Here is a 23,812-nt window from a genome sequence, read left to right as displayed (position 1 = left end):
TTTGGGTTTCACACCATCAGACGGGCTTGATGGTGTATGTATCGCCCTCATCTTTTGTTCTCCCTTTTTGTGTAAGAAAAAAGAGGGTGAGTCTCACTCCCGCCAGTTCTTTTTTCTTTCCCGAATCGATTGCGGCGGGAGGGGTTGCAGGATAGGTAGTATTGTTCTTGTTCTGTCTGGGAGGTACGAATTCGTTAAGGATTTACATTCTGGTGGTTCGCAACAAAAACTCCCGTCAATGTTTTGACAAGTCTAAAGTTGACTCTGTGTGTGAAAGAAAGTTTTGATTGGAATCCAAGGAAAATTCTTTTGTAAATAACAATAATTATGCAGAGCGCATTGAAAAGTTTGGAGAGGGTGGCGATCCCGGGAAGAGGATGAAACAGGTACATATTGCCATGGTGAGGCAATTATTGTTTCGACGTCTGTTTGTTTTGCAATTGTATTTGCCGTAGCGTTTCCAGACCGCCATCCCGTGTTTACCCCAATCAGCTGTGCTTTTTGCAGCTCCGACGGCGCTGCAGCAGCTGACTAAACACTATCGATAGTGATGAAAGGTCAAGGGGTGACAGGAGAACCTGTAGTTTCCATCAAGGAGATATGATCTAATTTGAACCAGCCCCCCCCCCCCATGTAAGAGGTGGTTCGGCAGGCAGGCGCTAGCTACATTGGAAAACACAGGTTGTACATCCTGATGTGCCGTTAAGGCTACAACAGTCAACTATCCCCCTTTTTACTCTGTATCAAATTTCACGTGAAATTTGGCGTTCTCTTGTTTCGTTCGTATAAAAAACGGGGAAAGTCTCCGACCGTGGCGCATTACCTCCTTTTTTCTTTTAAATTTTTTAGTGCAACACATTTGCATTCGTCAGGTGAGAAGGAAATGGCTGCGAGCAACAGTTGGGGTACTTTGAGAAACGAAACAAGAAAATTGGGAGAATTCCGTTCCGCTTGACTGATGTTACTTAGTTTGGCACACGATGATATGACATCCGGCCTGTATCCACCCGATCCGGCGCTCTTCTTTTTCGCCGTTGCGTAATGCTCGCCGTCTGTAGTGCCCGTGACGTTTAAGATGCAGGCAGGTCATTACACAAAAGCCTAAAGAGATGGGGTGTCTCGTGTTGTTGTCTATGCATTTTCGGAATCAGGATTCTCTCCACTTTTTCTCTCCACCCGTCTGCTGCTGCTCTGCTGCTGCAACTTTTCCCTTTTGAATAAATGATCCCTTTTAACCTGCCATGGGATATGCGCTGGCAGGGCGAGAGCCAAACTAGTAATCTTTAAATCAGTAGATACATGTAGACTCTTATTTTAAGCTCAACTTAGTCTCTCTCTTCTGTTTCTTGCGATCTTTCGCTGTATTATGTATGCATTTTGATCTCGTTATATCCCGCTCGAAAAGTCATCCATCCGTTTTTTAAATCCCCAATCCCCGATGGGCGTGTTACTGGATCAAAAACTTGCGATTGGAGTGGAGTCAAAGGGCATGTCAAATTCAGATGAGACGGATCAATATATCATGCCCACATCCGTATACGGTTTGTCTGCTACTCGCGAACGTGATCCTTGACGATATGTACCTGTCTAAGATGCCTTGGCATCAAGTCCCGAACCCCCGTGGTTATAATGGTGCCGTTCCTCTGCAATTGTTACGCACCAGCGGCGCAATGTTCAACAGACCAGACGTCCAGATATGTTTGTGTGCTACTCGTTCGTGCTGCTGCTGCTGTTGTTGTTGTGCATCTTCATGTTGTTGTTTTCCTCCTACTTTTTCGATGAGCTCCTGCTGCTCTTGCGCTGGCCATGGCACAAAACAGACCCCCGCCGTTGCCGTTGTTCATACTTCACAGTCCCGACTTTTGGCGCCTTCAGTCGTGACTCGTCTCCCGTTCGTCGAGGACGTTATCGTCCCTCACGCCGCCCCTTTCTGTGTCCAATCTATCCAGTAATTATTGTTACCGAGTGGCTATTCGCTCATCCCTCGGTAGTAGCGGGGAAAGTGCAATAGGAATCAATTATCAATCAGTGAGTCGTCGACTGAAGTTTGATACTATGCCAACAAATTATTAGTTGCTCCTCTTTTTTTTTTATTGACTCCTCGACGTCTGGATGTGAATGTGCACGGTGGCCTCTGTATATCCGAGCCAAAACCATCATCTCTCCTTCTCGATTCTCTTTTTGTCCAAAGCGGATCATTGACAGACGACAAAGGCAAAATCCGGCTGAGCGACGCTTTCGCCTTGATTATTTTCTCCGCCTTCCATCGCCTCCCTTCCAGCTAACAGGTTACAATAATGCAATCTTTATATGTGTACACGTTGCTGAACGCAGTAAGTAGTGCCGGCGCAGCTTTTGAATAGGTAGAGGAGGATGAACCGGCAGAGAAAGAAAAAACTCTATATTAGGATCCTTTTCGTGTGCTCGAGTCTCTTGTACCTACCTTGTATTGATTGTTATCTATATTGAACGACGAATTCAATCTCCAATTCCAATTACGTTTCCCTCTTTTTGTTGTTGTTGTCAAACGAATTCGAATGAGGTTCCCACAGGAGATTTAAAACGATTTCCTCCGTCCCGGTAGATGTATAGGGAGGAACAGGTAAAATTCGTGGGAGCGCTTAAGGACATCTACTAGCCTATTTCTGATCCTCGATGATTTTCTCATGAGGCTTGTGTGTGTGTGTGCGCGGATGTCGCATATGGGCTCTCTTTGCACTCTGCTTACTTTGTTGTTTCGAAACCGGGAGCGGCAGCAGCAGCAGAGTCGAGACTGTCATCCAATATTCAAAACTCAGGTCGGCTACTATTTACTCACTAATAACCAAGTTTGAAGGAGCAGGAAATAGTGGGGACCCTGCGTGTAACTTTGAAAAACCTTTGTCCGATTTTTCAGAGCCCTTTCGTGATAAAATAAAATCAATGGTTGCCCGGTGTCGTCGTAATAGTTACGCAACAGTCGCTAGAATTTGTCGTTAATTGTTTTTGAAAAGACGAAGAGTTCCAGTTGTTATTTTTTTTTTTTTTTTTAAAGAAAAGAAAAAAGGTCTGCGTAGTGGCGCTCGTTTATTTAAGGAAGAACTATAGCGTGTGTTTTTCTGCGTCTTGAGTGGGCCAAATGGTCCAGTCTACGCACGTGACGGTCCCGAGTAAAAAAAGAGCATCTAGTTGACGCAAGTACCAAAAGGCGATGGTGGCCACTTTATAACAGGCCTCTGCTATATATATCTCGACCCTGTTTTTATACATTGGTTTTTTAAAGAGACGAGAAGAGAAGAGAGAAAAAAAAAAAAGACGGGCGAAAGCTAAGGGAGGAGGAATACACACAAAAGGAGCTAGCCAAGTAGTAATTTGATAGCGTAGCGAAGAACGCCCGTTGTTGGAGTCCACATAACAAACGCACTTGATAAGAAGCGGCCCGGAGGATTGGCAGGTGGCACGGAACAACAGTTGAATAAGACTTCGCTTCTTCTTCTTCTTTTTATTTCGGCTCCTGTTTGGCTAAATTTAGACGTTCTCGCGGGAATAGAGGTATAGACGTATATACAGTATCGTCCAAAAAAATCCGAACACCATGGTCTCTTTCTTTATTTAAAAAAAATATTTCTGCATTTTTTTCTTAATTCTAATAAATGAACTTTGTAAAACAATTAATTCTACACATAATATGAAGTCTTGAAAGTTAAAAACAAAGAATCTACATTAAACTGGGCTTTTGAAAAAGAGGTGCGTTCGGATTTTTTTGGACGATACTGTACCTCTAAGACGGCCGCAAGCCAAACTGTTGTATTGACGTGTATAGTCAAGAAAGGAGGGAGGGAGGGGGTGATTATTATAAACGGGGTCGACCCACTTTTTTTGGCGGGGTCTCCCGGTTTCATTGGAATGCGCCGCCGTTCACGCCCGCGCTCTCTCTCTCTTATCCCATTGTTTATACACTTTACACCCACCTCCGAGTTCTCTGCCGGCCGTCCGTGTGTACATTTATAGACATCGGCGATGAAAGAAAACACGGGAGAAAACGTGAGTTGTCGTCCTCCGCGTAAAAACTCTTGGTGACGCAATCGGTGCGCTTGATTTGATGAATCGCTTAGCTTATAAATAAAAGCGTTGCGTGTATTAGACCCATATCCAGCTATAACTATAGCACTTTGTTGATAATCCCTCCGCTAGGCTTCTTCTTTCACTATTTGAGAGTGTAAATATAGCATCGCACTTTAACTTGCCCTTGCCCCCGTTAGGAGCTCTCGGCCTCGCAGGAGGCCCATTGACAATCTACTTGGCCATTTTTGTTTCTTCCCACAAAGATCAGTGTCAAAGGAGCTGTTTGTTTTTCCTTTTTTTACCCGCCCTGTATGAATTTGCGTGGGCGTGTACGAGTTTGATGGCGCAACAATCTCTTCGGGATGTAGACGACTTTTTTGGCATCTCTAAAACATGTACAGCCCTTTTCCACATGTTCTGATGAGACCCTAAGGAAATGAAAGTTTGTTTTTTTGTTTTTTTGTTTTTTAAGACCACCACACGGGAATTCGTGATTTCCCGCTAGAACTGATGGCGAGACTTTCAAACAGATTGAATATTGTAATTTCATGTCTTCCATCATACGGGCGATCTATATCTCTAGGCCTTTTCTTCTCGTTCCACATCTCCGTATTTGATTTGGAGATTTGTAATGGGGTGGTGGTGAGCCAGCAGGGCGTTTTCCTTCGCTCTTGATGGATTGACGCGCCCCAATTCAAGAAAAAAAAAATGCGGATGGCAGCAGCATTGTTAGTGTAGTAGCACAGCGCATCAGTTTTCCCATCGAAGGGTTCCTTTTGATCGATTGAAAAATGATTTACGTAAGCGAAAAAAAAATAAAAAAAATAGGAAAAATAATAATGTGAGATACGGCGATAGGTAACAGAGACCGAACGAGTGTTAAACTTAAAGGTGGGCTGATGCAAAAGGAGACACAGGAGACACTCTATCCACTGTCTCTGGGATTTGTACTAGACAGAATACTAGACATTATTGACGATGTAAGGCAATAGGGAGCTCATCTTTCCCGTCCCTAATCGTCTCTATACCGACAGAAGTAAGCTTACCGTCTTTGGACCCGAAAGCACTCTCTCTATTTAGACCCATTAGGCCAACTAAAGCTTTTTTCAATAGAAAAGGTGTGTGTATATATATAGCGAAAATTGATCGATATACATGTACACACACACATACACTAGACTCAGACTGCGACTAGTGCTGTGTTTGGTTTAAGGTTTCTCTATGGTCTAAGCCTTTTTTGTTCCCTTCCCTTTTGCTCCTGCATGTCTATTTGTTTTCTGGTTCTTTGTGTTCGCTACGTGCCCGTGCATGGAAACGCTCGGCTGGGCGCCCCGCGGACCCATCTTGAAGGGAGCGCTCATCTTGGCGAGATGGGGCAAAAAGGATTCTTAGCTCTCTCCCTGTATACACATATAGTGAGGCAGACATGGCTCTTCTTCTTCTTTTTCTTCTTTTTTCCGGAGAAGATGGTTCCTTAATGGTCATCCGACTCGCACTCTATTTCTTTCCGATCCTCTTTGCCGTCGTCACACACATTGGGGTTTCTCGGCCGTCTGCGTTATTTCGCCTCGAAACGAAACATAACTCTCTCCAGTGTTCCACCATCCAGCTAGTTAGATCCGCCCAGCTCCCGTATAGACGTTGGCCTTTTAAGAACACACAGAGTCTCAAGAGCCACAGAGCTTGTTGACTTGACGATCGTTCCTGCTATCCAAAACATTTTTATCGGTTAATATCACCCGTTCAAATCGTATAGACTATTTTACAGCCGCAGCAGGAATTAAAATAAACATCAAGGTCTCTCTTCCTTAAAGTCAACTAAATTAAAAAAAAACAAAAAACAAAAAAATAGGAGCTGCCGAGTGCGTTTATGAAAGAGATCCTTGGAAAGGGATGCGCTGGTGAGCCGTGAAATATATAAGTTCCTTCTACTCTGTTTGCTATTGCATTTTACTAACGGTTGAGAGAAACAACAAAAAAAAAACATGGGGGGAGGAAATGAACAAGAAGAAGGAAGTAGGGGAAAAAAAGCGAGGAGCTGTAGAGATTAGACACGGTGTAGCAGTGTCACTAGTGCGTGAAAAGAAACGTAACTACGTCAAGGGCATCGTCCTTTAATTCTTATATAAGCAGAGGGTCCGTGTTGTTGGCAGCCTGCAGAGTGTCAAAATTTAAAAAAAGAAGACCAAAAAAGCAAACAATATCTCACCTCGTGCAGAAAAATGAAAATAATAAAAAAAGAAACTTAACATTTTCTGTACTAAAATTTTGAAGTTGAACGCGGAGCAGGAGTCGCAAGGGGGGAAAAATGTGTTTCGTTTTGTCCTGCAGGGCGTATAAATAAATTTCGTCCGTTTTCGGTCTGATGGCGTCAACATGGCTACTCCATTTTCTTCCATTTTCCAACGTTATATCACGTACGTTGCACGGTGCGGCACCAACTCCTTTTTTTTTTCAATTCAAAAGAGCGACTTTAAGGAAAGGACACGTACAGTAAAAAAATATATCGTCGGGATCGATATTGCCCACCGTTTCACGGCACTTGTATATTCTTGGATAGCCCTATTCATCATTCAGTGTCTCCTTGAATGTGTTCTTCTCAGACTGCCTTTGTATTTCCCAACACGTAATTGCTGTCGCAGAGTCTAAGCTGTACCTGTGAAAGCTATTGCCTATTGCGCAGAGATGGGACGATTCCGGGCTATAGTTTCCGTTCCGTCTCTTTCTCTTTGAAATCAGACTATAATCCACGCAGGCCTGCACCCACGTAGTGTTGTTGAATCATGAATCGGTTGTCCCCCTTTACGAGCTCAAACGACGCCGATGGCTACCTACAAATAAGCGATCCCCGGTACGCAGGATTTATAAATGAGTAACACGAGTTCACAGGGTCTTCCCCGCCGAGTCTTTGCCGTTCAGCGTTGATCGTGTCTACAGTATAAGCATGTAAATGATGGATGGCTGTTGGGTGGCCGCATCCATCATGTGGGAAATGACACCTGACACACACAAATATTCATTTAATTTGAAATCTGCGCTCGGAAATAACCGTTGTCATGATTATGCGATCGGCTCAAAACCACACAATTTTCCCGCTCACGTTTCCTGCACGCTCCTATTTATTATTTTTTTTTTATTATTTTTAATGGGGTGTGCTATACACATTGGCGGCATGTTGAAATGCGCATAAAATGTCGGGTTGCCCGAGCTACCTGCTAGTGGCGCCCTCATTAAACATCGGGTTGTGTACACAGTCAGTTCTTCTGATTTATTTATTTATTATAATTTTGGTTTTCCTCTCTCCTCGGTCGGCTCGAAAAAGATCTTTGACCTTTTCATTTCAAAATGTAGAATATCCCCTCCCCCTCTCGCTTAATGTCGCTTTCACGAATTGATCCAGTGCTCAAGGATGCAAATACTCTCTGCCGAAAAGCCCGGCACTGCAGCAAAGAGATATAGGCATACCCCATTGAAATTCCCGCGAGAATCTTATCTGACTTGAGCTTCCACTGGCGCTATAGGAGGCTAGGAGCTGTTGGCGTTTCAGGGAGGGGGTTATATTGATGCGTGTCTGCTGCAGAGCAGCGCCTTTGTGAATTCACGTTCCGTTGCAATGTTGACATTTCCGATCTAGAGTCACTGTAAAGGCTCGAAAGCTTACCGTTTTCTACTTGATAAATACCCGAATATATCAGAGTTGCCAATAGCAACGGACAGGCTCTGACATAAGGAGCAACAAATGCCGACGTCAACGGTGGCGCAAAAGGAAATCAGGTGGATTTTTTATTCTGATATTTCCTCCCCTCGCCAGCTTATCGCGCTATACTGCGTCTGTAATTTTGTTGTTGTTGTTGTTGTTGTTCTGTTTGTAGTATGAAGGAAGTCCCAATAGTCGGACGGTCCATCAATTACCACTGGTTAAGGAAAGAAGCCGCAACACCTTGACTTCGTGATGTGTACTTCCTCTAGAAAAGAAAAAGAGAGCGAGAAAATATTACACGACGCATTCTATTTCTATGGTGCGGGGAATAATCATTACACGGACGAGGGGTGCGTGAGCATAAGAGAGAGAGTCAAGTCGGGAAAAACTAAGGATTCAATCAGGTGAAAGATGTAGTGTATTGCGTCGTAGATGTATCCAATGCCAGCAACAATAGAGACACCCGCCCAACCGCAGCTCACGTACATATATAGATAGATGGGGGAAATGGGAGAATATAAGCACTCAAATAATGTTCGACGCGCTGCCAAGATTGTCTCGAGTGACTCGGGGGAGAACCTGACAAGAAAATACAGATGGTCGGGAAATTCGATCGAAATCCAATGTTACTCTAGGCTCCCTTTATAGCCTATCACGCACAATCGTATCCCAGCGCGATATCGCGCGGTCTATATTCTTGATTGAAAAGGAAAATACGAAGTATCGCCATCTCCTTGTCGATAGAAAAGCAGCGAGAAATTGATTTTTTTTTTCTTTCTATTCATATCGGATCACCAACAGTCGCAACTATGAATTGAGATTCATCGAACGAGATATTATATATGCCATCGTCAAAGAAATGGTTAGTTTAAATCATCAGTTTTGATCATCCGCCCCACGATTCTAATGCGGAATACTAGATGCAATGAAAGTTGATTTGCATGGCCTCCGTTAACCGAACGAACGTGGGAGGAATAACTATATGGAAGCAGTTAGGCTTGACTTGACAATGTTCACTGTTAATATACTTCTAATTGCTAACTGAGTTATTATGTAAGGCTCGTCATCTAACCGATTCTTCTAATTTTCTGCTGAGGTATTATTATGATGAATTGTCTCCCCCGTTTGTTATTCCTGGGTCTGGCGAATCTCGTTAGTAGGCCTCACCTTCTCGTCTTATTCATTAAGAAAATTACTACACAAAAGACGCCGTGCCAATTACATCACGCGCCATCCGTCGGTGAACAATGATAGAACCGTACGATACTGGAATTTCAAAGAATCATTTTCACCTACCCTATTCAATCAGAAAACAGTTATTGCCCCTAGACGAAACTTGCGTTTCGACCTCGAATTCTAAATGACAATTGAGCAACATCTGCCCAACACTCGTCGCCCTTTTTTTTTGTTTTTGACTTGGAGTTATGATCTTCATTTTTCCCAAATTCTTTTTTTTTTCTCTCTTCAAAGTTATTAAGTCTGTAATGAGGATGGCGTAAAAGCCTGTTGCCCGGGAGTAGAACGTCGAGGGAGTTTGCCAGTCTGAGTGATCCGAAATCCTAGGTATGGCTCTCTCTCTCTCTCTCTCTCTCTCCCTCTCTCTCTCTCTCTCTCTCTCTGCAACCCGTATACGCCGGGTTCCAGCGGGCCGTAATTACGCGCTCTCGCGCTGGTACTTAATACATTGCGCTTGAGCTTTCCTCTCTATTGCCAACATTTTCCTGCCGACTCGTGAAGTTCGCCCGGAACTTGTTTTTATTATTTTCCACTCGTCTTCTTTATCTCTCATCCCTACATAATTGACACGTCTGCTCGTAAAGCATCTGTTCGACCACTTATACCGCCAGAGTAGAGAGGTAGCATCAGTCGATACACGACGACGTCGACTTCTTGAACTTCTTGGGATATTCGATCCGACTTTGACTTGTCATGTGTATTTAATTTCCTTCTATTTTTTGTTTTTTCTTGTTTTTATTTTTTGTTTGAAATTGAAATGGAAAAGGATCGAGAGGAGGAGGAATGGATTACAGGCAGCAGGAAGTCATCAGCCGGGCGAAATCGTTGCGCCAGCGCTTCGCCGACAGCCGGAGTGGCACTTCCTCTTCCATCTCGACGTCGCCGCTGATTACAACTAGATGGCAGTCGCATCATCACCACCAATTTTTACAGGAAGGATCGCCCACCGCCGGAAGCGATGCCCTGGCTTCGGCTTCGTTAAAACCGCAATTCTCTGATGTGCCTACGCCGGCCGGAAGCAAGAGTCCTTCGCCATCCAGGTATAACGATCCAGATGATAACGAGAAGTTGCTTTGACTTGAGGAATATTGAAAATTCAATGTCTCTTGCCTTTGGTTTTCGCGGTTCAAAGGACTTCAATCAAGTCCAACGAGAAGCGTCCGTCTTCCGTTTCTTGGATGGTCACGAACCCGCGAGGCCACTGTAGCAGGCCGGGCACGCCGACGGCCGGATATCCATTAGACTCTTGCGCCATCTCGTCTGCAGTTGCGGCGGCGGCTTCTTTGGTGGCCGCCACAGCTTCTTCCGGCGCCCAACAGGTCCGCCAAATGTCAGACGATTTCGCCGCCGACCTCGTCGTCGAGCCTTCCTACCTCTACAGCGGCAGTAAAGTAAGAATGACATTTTATCATTTAAAAAAAAGAAGAAGAAAAAAAGAGAATTTAGATTTTCCAGGCTACGGCTGGATCCGTTTGAAAAATGCGGAATCGCATTAGTTCCGTTATTCTGCGCTTCAAACGGGCAGAGCGGAACGGAATTGCATTAGAAAATCGATCGTAGCTTGACGATGGCATTCTCTCTCGATCCGGATGACCCCAATGGTCACACGTGCAAATTATTTTAGGAGGAGGACAAAACTTTGAATCAATCAATTTTAAATGATTCTCATTTTGATTGAATATAGGTGAATCTGAACCGACGAGGAGTGCTGACCAGCTTCAAGTCGAAATCGTTGGACTTGCTGGGCACTTCCAGGATCCTTCCGCCTCATCAACTTCATCACCATCACGACAGACACCGGACGGATGAGAACTCGCCCGGGAGGGACGCTGCGGCCGAGCGCCGCCGTCGGCTCTTCCGCCGCAAAAAAGCCAATTCGGCCTCGTGCTCCTACGACGAATCGCCTTCCGGCTCTCAGCAATCACGCAGCAGCTCGGTGGAGAGCAACCAGTCGGCCCAACACGCCATCCAGCGCGGGCTGGAAGCGGCCCTGAAGACGTCGACCCTCTTCGCTTGGAGCTCGGTCGAAGCCTCATCGGCGAATCAACATCTACTCCAGCAGACCAATCAGCCGTCTTTCGTCGAACGTGAGTGACAAATCCATCCATCTTGAATCTTCTCTTTCCTGTCCGAACGAATTTTCTTTTTTTGTGTGTTGTGTGTGTGTGGAAACGAGCGCACACACGATTTAATTGCCACCGAGTTCGCTAGATGGCGCTGAATGTCGTTCGTTGGAAATTCGACGGACAAAAAAAAATGAAATGGAGTGTAATGTTACGTGTCGAGCTGTATACCTTGACGCGGTGGCATATTCTATCGAGTCACAATCATCCTGACGCCCACACTCCCCCCATCAGATGATAAAAAACTGACTCGGCAGCACGACGGCGCTCTCTTTTATATAGATATACTCTTTGATAGGATTGGCTCGGCGTGAGAAAGAGGTTTTCCTTTTCTTTTCGCCTCCTCTCTCTCTCGTCTTTATCATCGGGAAACCTTTGGCTGCTGGGCTGCACGCAAAGTTTTCAGGCTTATAATAATAATACCATGTGATGGCAGCACACGTTAGGTGAAAGGTCTCTAAAGGTCTTTGACAAGTCCTTTTTTTCCTATAAAGTTACTTTCTTTTTCCTCTCTCTCACTCTCCCTTATTCTGCTTGGCCGGAAACTTCCTGGACTTTTTCTCCTTTTTTTTTTTTTTTTTTTTTTCTTTCCCTTTTTCGTTCAATATTTATATTTTCTTTTTTCTTGGTGGCGCATTAAGTTGCAAAAAGACAAGAGTTGCCATCTCCAAGGCCCCAAAGTCTCTAACGGCAGCACTTGACATCATCGGAAACTTTCTTTTCGGGAGCATTAATTTTTGTTTTGTCTCTCTGGTTTTGTTGTTGTTTTTTGTTTTTCTCCCCCGGATGATGTGTCGGTTATTAAAGACTTCCGGCGGCCGCTTGTGATATTGCTTGTTGACAACCGGCCGGCATCTTGAATTGATGATGCTCCCGCGCTCGGTTGTATTATGCAAGATGTAGGAGTCTAGTTAGTAAATACCTGTCTCGTACATTTCTCCCACTCGGATGTTTTGTCTCCGAAAAGTCTTTCCCCAACTCCCACTCCCACCGTCTTTTGGTGGCTCCTAACTTTTTTTTTTTTTCTCTTTTTCAAAATCGATATCGTCTGCAACCTGGGAGCTTGCGAGAAGATTTCATCTTTTCTACCACCCCCTTCCCCGACACGCCCCCACCCCCCCGAAACTTTATTTTAATTTTCGACTCCTGAGTAGGAGCCAACAATTTTTTGAAAAAGAAAACTGAAATGTACATACATAATTGGAGACATAACAAAGTTACAGGTGTGCACCGGTGTGTGACTTTATAAACGGCAAGGTGACTCCTTGCCTGTAGGAGCCAGCCGGTTGGTGGCGTTGCCAACTGATGGCTCCTTTCGCTTTCCGACATCTTTTGACGAAAGTTTCATTCGCCAGACGCTCCTGTTGTAGGGATCAAAAATCCCCTCTTAAGTTATTGATGTAGACGACAGGAGGCCACAGAGCAATAGGAGCGCGGCAGTCATGTGCGATGGATGTAGGCCCACGTCTAGGAGAGAGAGACAGCGCACTCCCACACAAAATCCGGCTCCTTTTTCCTTCCAGTTTTCTTGCTCTCCCGGCAGCAGGGTCCCGCGTCTCCTCTCCGTGATTCCGGCTGAGCTCCATCAAGCGCCGACCTAAGCCTAGACCGACAGAATCAATACCATATATCATCAGCGTTTGACGACATGTGTTGCTCCTTATCCACTCGCTTCTATTCCAAGTCTGCAATGGAAACATTTACAGCCTTCCGGCGGCAGAGCAGTTTTTCTTCTTTTCCTCCGCTTCGGGGGGTGGGGGGGTGCACGCCTGGGGGGAGGGGGGGATGTCAGAAGTCATCCTGCCTCATTGAAGATAAGCTCTTAATTCTTGTAAATGCAAAACACGGGCAGAGAGAGAGAGACTAAGAGACTAAGAGACTCTGCCCGGTCTTTTCAATTCCGGCTCCTTTTCATTTTGAGGAACTTTGGGTAAAATTCCCTTTGACCGGGACTGACATCTTCCGGTTATTTGAAAAGCGGAGCTCTATAGCAGTTCACGGGGGATGGGATGGGGGACGATTTGCATTTCGCCCCGATTGTAAAAGAGACTTTGACGTCCATGTTGTTGCTCCTGCTCCGCTCCTGCTCCTCCGCTCCTACTGTAGACTCACGCATGGTCGATGTCAGCAGCTGTCTTTCACGCCGCCTACCCTATACATCACCCGGTCTATACAACAATCCTCCGGCACACGATTTCATAGATTCCCTTCCGCTGGGTGGTTGGGTGGGGTGGGGGGGGCTGGGGTTCTCTCCAACCCCCTCCCACTATGCCATCAGAATCCTGACAGATCCGGTCTCCTCCCCATCCGTCTATTATTCATTTGGCATACTGATGGCTCGGTGATGCCGCTCGTGAAACGCTCTCTCTCTCTCTTTCGATAGACTCCTCCTCCCACCGTGGCCCGTGTCTCACGGGGTGGGCTAGATATATTTATCCCATCACGATAGGTCTTAGATGGGAAAAAGAGGAGATCCCTTTTCTTTTGCCTTTCTTTTCTTTCTTGTTCGTCAAATACCGAACGTAGTAGCTCTTGACGACGACGACGACGACGGCCTTCTCATATAAAAGGAGAAGAAGAAAAAAATCCCATTCGCCTTGTGTCTGTGAATAAAGCTGCTGGCTCTCTCTCTCTCTCTCTCTTTTTCTCTTTTTCTCCTATAGTACACGTACACAGAGAGAGAGCCCGTCTCGTGATAGAGGAGGGTCTTGCATGCGCAGCAGCATCCCAGTCGCTGCTGGCGCTTAGTATAGAGCAGGAAGTGAGACCGTGAAAAAGAAGTGGAAGAAGAAGAATATCGGGAGCCGAACAGACGACCCCCCTCGTCGAAGAGTTGTCCCACCAGGTCGGGTTGTGACTGGACCCGTTTCCCCTTGCATTTCCAGGGAACCCGAGCTCAAACGAGGTTTGATAACCGTCCCTCTTGCTGGTTGATTTATTAGATAGATGTGTGCAAGTTACACAAGTCATCGAAACTACTAGCATTAGTGTGAGTGTGGACTCCCGCCGGCCACTGTGCTGGCCCATCAAAAAAAGGAAACTTCTTTGATTGTATTTCTTTTTTTCGATCGATCCATCCCAGTGATGTTTATCGAATCCCACGGCGCGATTTTTCTTTCGACTTGTTTGCATCCGAGTTTTGCTTTCTCTTTCTCTCTGTGTGTGTGTGCGCGCGTGTGAGTGAGTGAGTGTGTGAGTGTGTGTGATTGAATCGTCTGGTCAACTCGACGGGCGGTCAGAAAAATAAGGGGACAGCGCGGGTGGGCGGTGTCGATATATTGCGGGACGACGTGCGGTTTCGTCCATATACATCCACTGATTGCCATCATCCATTTTATTTTCTTCTCTTACCACCCACCCACCCACCAATCCCCTCCCTCTCCTCTATTTATTAGAAACGTCGTCCGAGGTAACAAATAAACTCTCTTTCGGGCCCGACTGGCCGTTTCTTGTTAGTGTCAGCTAGACGGCGAAAGAGTGTCGTCACGCCCCATCAAAAATCGCCGGACCGTTGCAAGGCTATAACTAGTATATCGTCGCCGCCGTTTTGAAAATGCCTATCGCCATCATCTGAGGGCCAGGAAGTAATGGACGTATAAAACTTGAAAACAAAAAAAAAGAAAAGAAATAGCCGAAATGTTATTTTTACCATTAATTATGTGGGGGGTTTTCTAAACAAGGAGATAAAGAAAGAGAAATGACAATCCTTCAAACAGTGTGACGACGGCAGAACCAGGGAGAGAGAACAAGTCGCTAATGATGATATTTTGTACCCAAAAAAGTTTTGAAGTGGAGGAACCTCCAGTTTCGGAAATTAATTAGCGGGATCTTGATGCAATCAAACGCCCTCTAATAATTCCATTTCCAGAGTTTTTGTTTTATTATCTTTTTTTTCTTCGCATTTTTTTGGGGTTCTACGCGGTGGCGCCTATGATAATGTTGGGCCACCATCAGTCTCCTTGACTTGATTCATCGTCCCGTTTCTCTTTCATCTAACGCCTTTTTTTCTTGGCTAATGTACGACAAGCCATAAATTATCGTTTTGTCAGTCTCACATGTCTCGGACGTAATTCTTTGGCTTCGCAGACTCTCTCATTCTATTGGCTCGTTTCTGTACCTCGTCGTCTGTTTCTTTTCTTTTTTTGCTACAAACGTCTGATCAATCTTTTTATTATCATTATTGTAATAGTAACCGGTAGCCAAAATAGTCCGACTGAATGAACCGATGATTGAGCTACTACGTGAGCGTGAAAATAATAAAAAAATAATCAAACACAAAATCTGATCAGGTCGTCGCAATGTCATGTAATGGAGAGAGAGAGAACCTTATAGTTTGGAATGAGAATAAATGGCGAAGATCTCTTTTGACATAGATATCTACAAGCGCGCATATGTTGTATAGGGCATTCTAAATATTCTAGGAGGGGGAACAAGAAGAGCCGTGTCATATCGGACAGAAAAGGAAGCGAGAGAATAGAAGAGACACAAGCGCGAGCAGAAGAAGAAAATGGAAAACAACAGCCAGGCAAGAACGAACGAGAGAATAAGAGAAGTTTCATATGAGGGGATATATAAATATAAATAAGCTTCCTATATAATAGAAGGACAAAAAAAGGGGGGAGGGGAACCTATACACGACGACGACGACTCCCACCTCCGACTATACCACCCACTTGGAGACCACCTCGTATTTCTCTCTCTATATATACTCGTGTGTGCTCCTGCTGGTTCTTCGGTAGATCTCTCCTCCTTTTTCCACCTCCCACCTATACCCCCCCCCCTCTCTCTTCCTCTCTCTCTCTCTCTCTCTCTCTCTCTCTCTCTTTTCCGTATTGATTGGAGAGTATATACACACACACACAACCAAGCTCTCTCTCTCGCTCTTTCTCTCTTTGGTTGTCTCCATTTCTTAGTCTCCCTCTCGCTCCCGGCAGCTACCGCCGTGAGCTGACACACGTAATAGTAACTCGCCGGAGGGAAGCGAGACACACACACACACACTGTGTCTATAAGGAGAAGATCCTTCATAAATATAGTGTCGAGTTCATCATCAACGTCTGGGGGCGCCGCACTCAACCCTATAATACCGGCCTCTGATTTATTTATTTATTTTTGGGGATTATTTGATTTTGATCGGGATCGTTAATTAACCAGAAACAAAAGGGAGAAAAACTTTTTGTCGATCATCATCGATGGAACGTCATCGATGATGACCGACATGTGGATTGTTTGGACAAGGATCGGTCCCGACGACGCCCGCACTGGTCGTTACTGTTGGACTGCCCTGAAGAGTAGTGATTAAAAGACGATTCGTCCGTCGTTTTCTTTCACCCTCCTCGTCGCTGGCCCCTGTGTCCTCTCGGGACGGGATCGGCCAGCTGCTCTCCCGCCCTCTATATATCATCGCTACGTGAGTGAGTGAGATAGCGACTCTGTGAGTGAGTGAGTGCGTCGACTGTGCCAGAGCGCATCAATCACGGCATCGATCCGTATAGAGGATTCGACGTGCTTTGGATCAGTGATCCAGCTGCCGGCCACCTTTGCCCAGAAACGAGACATTACGACCCCCCTCCCTCTCGTAGGCCCCTTTTTTTTACTTCTTCTTCTTCTTCTTTTCTTCGGCTTATAATCCAGCAGACGGCCCGGCAACGACAACAATGGATCGGCGGCTAAGTCCGTCGGCCAAGTCTTCGTCGCCGATATTAAGCCGGCCAGAAAATAGTGGCCCCAGTGGTTGTCCGCGCAGTGCCAGCACCAGTCCAAACTCCAATCGACGGATTAATGTGACGACGACGACGACTCCCTCTACGCTTCCGCCCGCCTCCATTTCCGGACTGACTTTGAGCCCGCTCCTGGGCAGCACTCTGATGGGAGGTCCCCGGGTGACGGCCAGACGCTCGTGGTCGCCGCAACACCAGTCCAGTTTGGAAGTGCCGACGCCTCGTCAGACCCAATCGGCCAGAAATTCATTGGCCGCGACCGGCTGCTCCGTCCGCCAACAAAACAGCATCGAGGTGTGAACGACAACAACCAACAACAACGACCTTCCATTATCTCTACATCCCGTTTGCAATCATCATTTGATAATCGCCAACCGGTTTTAAAGATAATGGATGAGATCACGTGTACTTGTGCAATCAGCGTTCTATTGCGTAACATTTGACCTAGATCTCTGAAATTGGGAGATGGGGGGGGGGTTCCGATTCGCTTGAATTGAGTTGACGAGCTCGGCCAAAAGATTATCGTCACTCGCCGCTCATTGGATCAAACAACAACAACAACAAGACTGGAGGATGGGGAGCGATGGATACCGTAGGAAAATGGGGAGGACAAAATTGGATTCGTTCCAGCTCGGCGATTCAGTCGTAAATATTATTAGGTTTGCGGCATTAGGGACTTGGGACCTGCTGTATAGAGACTAATGTAGGGAGGGGAGAGAGATGGCCTAATTACGTTGGGAAATGAATTGACGTAGTAGATCTTTAGAATTGACTGCGGCATTTCAGTTTTGCAGTTGAGCTTCCGGTTGGAGAGATGTCAGATGGGGAGGAGGCAAGGCTTTCGTCACTATACATCGATACAGTGGTCATGACAACCGGAAGACGGGATGACGGAGCAACCTTTGAAAAGGTCACGTCTGTTAGGCTTTTTTTAAATATTAAAGCGGACCAAGAAGAAGAAAAAGGAAAAGAAATCAAAAATAAAAGGGAAAAAGAATTTTTGGCGAATGGGGAGTGGAGGCAGAATGCTATGTGCCAGTTCTTAAAAGTCCCATTTCGTAACAAATCAATAGCTTGAAAGAGAGAAAGAAAATGCTGCAAAAAAAAAAGCCATCGAGATGATTGGAGAAGTGAGAAGGGATGACGGGGGGGGGAGACGATCGTATAATTTTTCATCACTTTCGTTGAGCGGCTGCCTCTATAGCAACGCTATCATTATTAATCAAGTCGCGAGCCTCTTATTCCATAGTCCGGAGTGACGCAACCCTTCGTCCTCTACCATCAACATGGCAGGCGGAAGATATAAGAACGGATGGAAGTGTAGAAATAGTTTCGTGTCTAGGTGACACAACCGCATCTTTATGGGCTAATAATCTAGGCAGATGAATAGCTGTTTTATTTTTTTTTAACTTTGCAAACTTTTCTATTTGATTATAAATATGGCCGTTTTAAAAAAAAGAAACGGCCTTCCAGTTTTTTAAAATGGAATTTTATGGAATATCTCTTTTCCACCCATTTTTATTTTCTGGCCGATTACGACACGACCCAACCTCCAAAACGAAAATTCAATAACCAAATGATCAAAGAGTCCGGCTGCGTCGTCGTCGTCGTCCATTTCACGGCTGTCGCGTCTGTGTCGTCGCTCACCTGTCCGGACGTTGCAGCCTGCGGGCGGATCTGGCTTGGCGGGTGCTGGATGTCCGTCTAGTAGCGGGCGGAGTAGCATCAGTCAAGACTGGATCTCTTTCCCTACACGCCAGATGTCAGAGTATCCGTCGGATTTCGGATCGTTCGTCGGCGAGTCGTTCCTCGTCGTCGACGGGATCGAGAATTCCCGCCACCTCCAACAGCATCACCACTACCACCACCACCACCAACAGCATCACTCGGCGCAAGGATCGCTCCTCTTGCAGCATCACTTGCGTTCCGAGAGCATCTCACCCGAACCCGCCTCTTTGAGGCTGGTCGAGCCATCCAGTAGCGGACTCGCCTACCTGGAGAGAGGTATAAATAGGACATTTTAGATCATTGTCAAATGGTGACCGTTCAATTGTTTCCCCACAGTCCACCGGGAATAATGTCCTCCACCCCCGCAACCAAATATTTCATTTCATTCCTGTCTTTTTTATTTTGTATTTCAAACAACCCAAAGAAAAAGAAACCAGCGCATTCTGGTTGCCATCCGGGGATCGGGGCGAAGTCTATAATCATAATTGACAATATTATGGAGGATGTACACACAAAAATAAGGGAGCCAATGAAGGAGGGGAGGGGGGGAGAGACAAGGGTCCCCTGATGACATTCCCGAATCGATTAGGAGCCAAGGAGCAGCAGCCAACCGTCGGACGAAGCTGCTGCTCTCTTTGGCTCTCGGTCGTCGAGAGAGAGGCTATTTTACAGGATAAATTGTTTTTGCGAACATTATTGACTTTTATTTTCCATTGGCCGCTTCTCTTTTTTATTTTTTCCTTGTTATCAGAATCCCGTAAAATGCCATCGAATCCCCTCTACTAGGAAGTCCCGGGACGGGAGAAAAAAAAGGAACAATATGGGAGGGAGCAGAAAAGCGAATGGATCGATGAGTTTATTGGATGAGATCGAAAATGGGACCAGCCAGAGTCACTCTCTTTCTTTCTTTCGCGATATATCTTCCATTATAAACTTGTTGGTAGGCTAAATAGATGATTGAAAAGGTCGCTCTTCTCCTTTCGACGATATACACACTGCTATTAGCTTGTGTACACATTGTAGAGCTCCTTGTTGTTTCCTCTTTCCCGGCCGGTTTTGTGTGTGTTGTGTGTGTACGTGAGTCCCGTTTGTGTCCGCGTATGACTCGGTTGCCGCTGCGTAAAATGATGTGCGTCTCTCTGGCACATCCGAGTGGATCGACCCTCTTCTGTCATTGTATCGATCCCAGGCAACGCTGAAATTCCTCCCTGGACAGGATTCTTTATCCTCTTAGAACTTTGTTTCCGATTCGCTCCCGATTTTCCAGCGAAACAAACAAAACAAAATCAAAATAACAGAGCTTCTTTCATCGAGAGATGAGCTCTGTCTTTCTCATGTTTGCCCTCGTGCGGGATCCTAATGGACCATCGACACCCATCAAGGAGTCTTGTTCTTCTGCTTTTCCAGCAGCTTGCATGTGTGTATATCTATCTATATACTACCCTGCGTCGTTGGCGTCGTTTCCTTCTTTTTTTCAATCAACAACAGCAGCAGGGCCCGTGTAGTTCGATTCTCTCTCGTCGGCTCGCTGCTATTCGCTCGCTGCAAAAGTCTTTTTTGTCTTTGACGCCATGCCAAAACTTCACCATCATTCCGAGGCGTCTATATCTCAATGTAACTATTGAACTGGATAATGATATGGCCCGATGCCATCGTGGGGGAAAAAAAAAGAGCCGTCATAGCTTCTTTTTTTACTTTTTTGATTATTTCTTTTCCTCCTCCCGCCACTGGAAAATTCAAACGGCGTATATACGCACGTACTACAATGGACAGGGCGAGTGATTGTGACCGATGGATCTCTCCGCTGGCGCGTTTGACGTTTTTCTCGAGAATATTTGTATTTATATTCGCTGGTTGCTCAGCTGTGCGGCCTTATTTATACATGGGACTCTCTCTCTCTCTTTCTCTCTCCTGTCTCGCTTTTTTATTGGCCCATATATATCCCCGAGTATGTTGTGGATGTTGACTTGTTGTTGTTGTTGTTGTACCATTCGAGAGAGTACCCCCCTCCACCCCTTTTCATATTACTATAACAGCACCTTATACAAACTACTAGTACTATACGCTCGTCTTCCTTCTTCTTCCTCCGTGGGAAGGCTCGCACAAAAGGTCTGATGGCGTACACGTCGTTTGTCTCTCACGGGACTTTTTCGTGCGATTGAAAGCGACAATGTCTCCATTTTATTTTTATTTTTCTTCTCTCTCTCTCTCCCGACAATGGCAAATGAGGCAGCAACAACCGGAGGTCTTTTTTCAAAGTTCAGAAACAGGAACGATAAAGAAAAATTGTGTTTTTTTTTTTCAATAATTTTGGAACTTGTAGCTTGAAAAAATAGAAAAGAAAAGAAACGCGCATAGTTATGGAGTTATCCAAGTCGTAGACGGTTATTAATAGAAGCTTATGGTTGGCCATAGTCGTTTCGATACACAAACGTCATTTGCCCGTGAATAGATCCCTTTTGGCCAGATGAGCGGGCGCGGTGATGCTAAACACGTGTGATGGCCGCCTTTTCCCATCTGCGCTGTCGTTGCCGTCACGTCATTATGGATGAGGATGCTCTCAGGGATTCATTTGGCGCATAGAGACACACACAAGTCATCAAGTCGTCAATTTTCTTTGTCTCCTAGGTCACGACATCTCGGTACAGCCATCCAAACCCACCAACCAACCAAACCGGGGGAAAGAACAATAAATCAATAAATTGCCAGAGATGATGATGATGATGATTATGATGGCGGTGGTGGTGGTGGCATAACGGGTGGCGGGGAAAACTAAATACACAAGACGGGCACGACGTCTCTTCTTATTAAATGTGGAAACTCCGCCCCACAGACGGGAGGTTACAGCAGAAGCGCCACTAGGAAACGAGAAGAAGAAGAAGAGCCTCTTCTCTGCCGCCGACGAGTGAATTTCGCCCGTCGAGGGCCTTGATCTTTCCTTGATTGCGTCTGACACGCAATTCGATGGATGGCCCGTTAAAAACAAGATCCTGTGCCTGGCGGATCTGCCTAGAATAACAATCGTCTCTTGTCTCTCACTCCTGTAGGCCAGAAACCCCTTTTCCCGATCGAATCACGGAGAGACAGACAGAGTGCGTGATTTTCTTTTCTTTTCTTTTTGTTCCCCCCCCCTCCCATCCTTCTCTTTGGCCGTTGCTGCGGTCGAGTCTGCGTGATGGTGCCAATAAGAGAAAAGTGTACACCCCGGGAGCGATAGGAGCGATAGGAGCGAGCGAGAGAGAGAGAAAGAAAGGAACGCGCAGCTATTAAACCCGCGTTGGGTTGTGCAGGTCCCGTGCCTGTGGCGCGGGAGCGGCGACGCAGCGTTCCCTTACACGGACGCAAACGGCGGAGCAGTTCGGTTCGCTCTCCCCTACAGTCCCGCTGGCAAAATTATTTTATTTTTTTAATTTTTGCTTCGCGTCAGATTTGTTTTAGAGATTCAACCAACCGATCATCCGGCTGGGAGAGTTTTTCCATTTCTTTTCATCACTCTCGGCTCGGCGCTATTTTTCCCTGTCATCAAAAGAACTTTTTTCAGTGTGGACACGCCCATTTTGTTTTAATTGCGCGTGGACGTGAGTGTTTTGTGCGTGTGTGTGTTTTGACAGTCGTCTAAGGAAATTTCACTTTTGTCCCCTCCCCCCCGGCGAGAGATCATGACGTGTCGCTAATCGTGAGCCGCCCAGCGTCGGGGGTTTTATTAGCGTCCCGTTGACGATATGCTCAGTGCGGAGAGTAACGACGGGTCCTGTGGTAGCGGCAGCATCAGCAACAGCAGCAGCAGCGCTGGTGTCGGGGCTGCTGGCGGAAGCGGAAAATTCTCCGCCAGTTGGAAGCAACAGCTTGTTTGCGCTCATCATCCGCCAGACGGAACACAGAAACCCATTCGCGGTAAATAAGTAGAGTAATCGTGTTTCCCGCACGTACAATATACGCCAGCTCGGTTTTATTTTCTCCATTTTTTTTTCAATTTTAGGGCGGGGTTCGTTCAACTGAGGAAACAAAAATTAAAAATCTAATAATAATGAAAGTTTGTGTAAACATATTTCCTCAACTTGGTGTGGGCGCTGCTGGTTTCACACATATAATTATATGATTTCGTCCGGTCTGGAAATTTGATTTGTTTGGCTTCGTTTGAATTTCGCGCGATTTTTCTTATTTTCCGGGTAAAGAAATTTTCGAATGGCTTCCGGAGAAATGTTTTTTTTTTTTTTTCAATCGAATAACCAAATGTCAAGCGTGGCAAAGAATCAAAATCCTAAGTGCCGTAGGAAAGCTTCTCGGTTACTCCAGCAACAGCTTGTTTGTGTCGTGCCGTGCATCCGGAATCGAATAAAAACATACATCTCAAATGCTAATATACACACACACACACACTGAAATATGGGGACCGGCGGGCGGGTGGGGCAGCAGTCAATAGGGCTCTCCTTTGCCCCCCCACTAGACTCCTCCGACCTATTTATATGCTGTTATTGTTGTTGTTTCCCGTGTTGAGTTGGGTTTATTTTCTTGGACCCCCCGACACAAAAGTTCAAATATTAAGCCTTTGTCAGACTTTCTCTCTAAATAGAAAAAAATGACTGGCTCAAGAGGACGATAAAAATCCATCAGGATCTTTTTTTATTATTATTATTATTATTGTTATGATGATTTCTTTTTTGCAATATATGCAAGTTTTACAGTCGAACGGTTGTCCTCCATCATCTTTTTTCATCGACCCATCGGTCGTCCCTCCCAACCTCACTCCCCCCCCCCCCCCCTTCATTTTTTTCTTTTTCTTTTCGGGAGTGCATTATTCGCAGACGTATGTGCAGTCACAAAAAGATCCCGTAGATATGTGTGTACATAGCAACTTCTGATTGATCGCCACTGCTGGCGCTGTTGTTGTCACACGAGCCTCCATCCAGCGTCTCTCTCTCTCTCACGCAGGAGTTCTAGTTCCTTCTGATTTGACTGCATTCAAAGAAGATGAAAAATCCGCCGGAAAGAAAAAGTAAAAGAGAGAGAAAAAAAAATTGGAAAATTCCCAACTTGATTGTATTTATTTCCCCCCTTTTCGGGGTGGGGTCTAACCCTATCAACCCCATCTGTTATTGGCTCAAGTTCGACTAAAAGCTACAGTTTACTAGACTCATCGATCCCTGGCCCGCCGCGGCTATTCTTCTGCACAATCTTTTCTTCATTTTCTTTGCGTGCAATTTGTCGTCTCAAACTCGGCCAGGGCTAAATGAATGCCCGTCTCTCTTTTGTCAAAAGAA

The 23,812-nt window shown here is 45.7% G+C and overlaps 1 protein-coding gene across 4 annotated transcripts in view; it reads left to right on the top strand.

The window, feature by feature from the left end:
* Positions 1–23,812, top strand: part of LOC124191056 — a 34,813-nt gene that overhangs the window by 2,270 nt on the left and 8,731 nt on the right. The window contains exons 1-6 of one of the 4 annotated variants that reach the window (XM_046584025.1): positions 1,841–2,288; positions 9,747–10,020; positions 10,113–10,371; positions 10,665–11,067; positions 16,738–17,117; positions 18,410–18,827. In XM_046584025.1, the coding sequence (XP_046439981.1) occupies positions 9,764–10,020; positions 10,113–10,371; positions 10,665–11,067; positions 16,738–17,117; positions 18,410–18,827 (1,717 nt within the window). In that variant the 5' untranslated portion in view covers positions 1,841–2,288; positions 9,747–9,763. Of the gene's footprint in view, positions 1–1,840; positions 2,289–9,746; positions 10,021–10,112; positions 10,372–10,664; positions 11,068–16,737; positions 17,118–18,409; positions 18,828–23,812 lie in introns of those variants that run through there. The other 3 variants (XM_046584026.1, XM_046584024.1, XM_046584027.1) reach the window with 3 other exon arrangements.

The sequence above is a fragment of the Daphnia pulex genome, chromosome 3, assembly GCF_021134715.1.
Source record: "Daphnia pulex isolate KAP4 chromosome 3, ASM2113471v1".
NCBI classification, from domain to species: Eukaryota; Metazoa; Arthropoda; class Branchiopoda; order Diplostraca; family Daphniidae; genus Daphnia; species Daphnia pulex.
The sequence above is the reverse complement of the archived record's forward strand: the minus strand, read 5'-3'. Positions and strand labels throughout refer to the sequence as shown.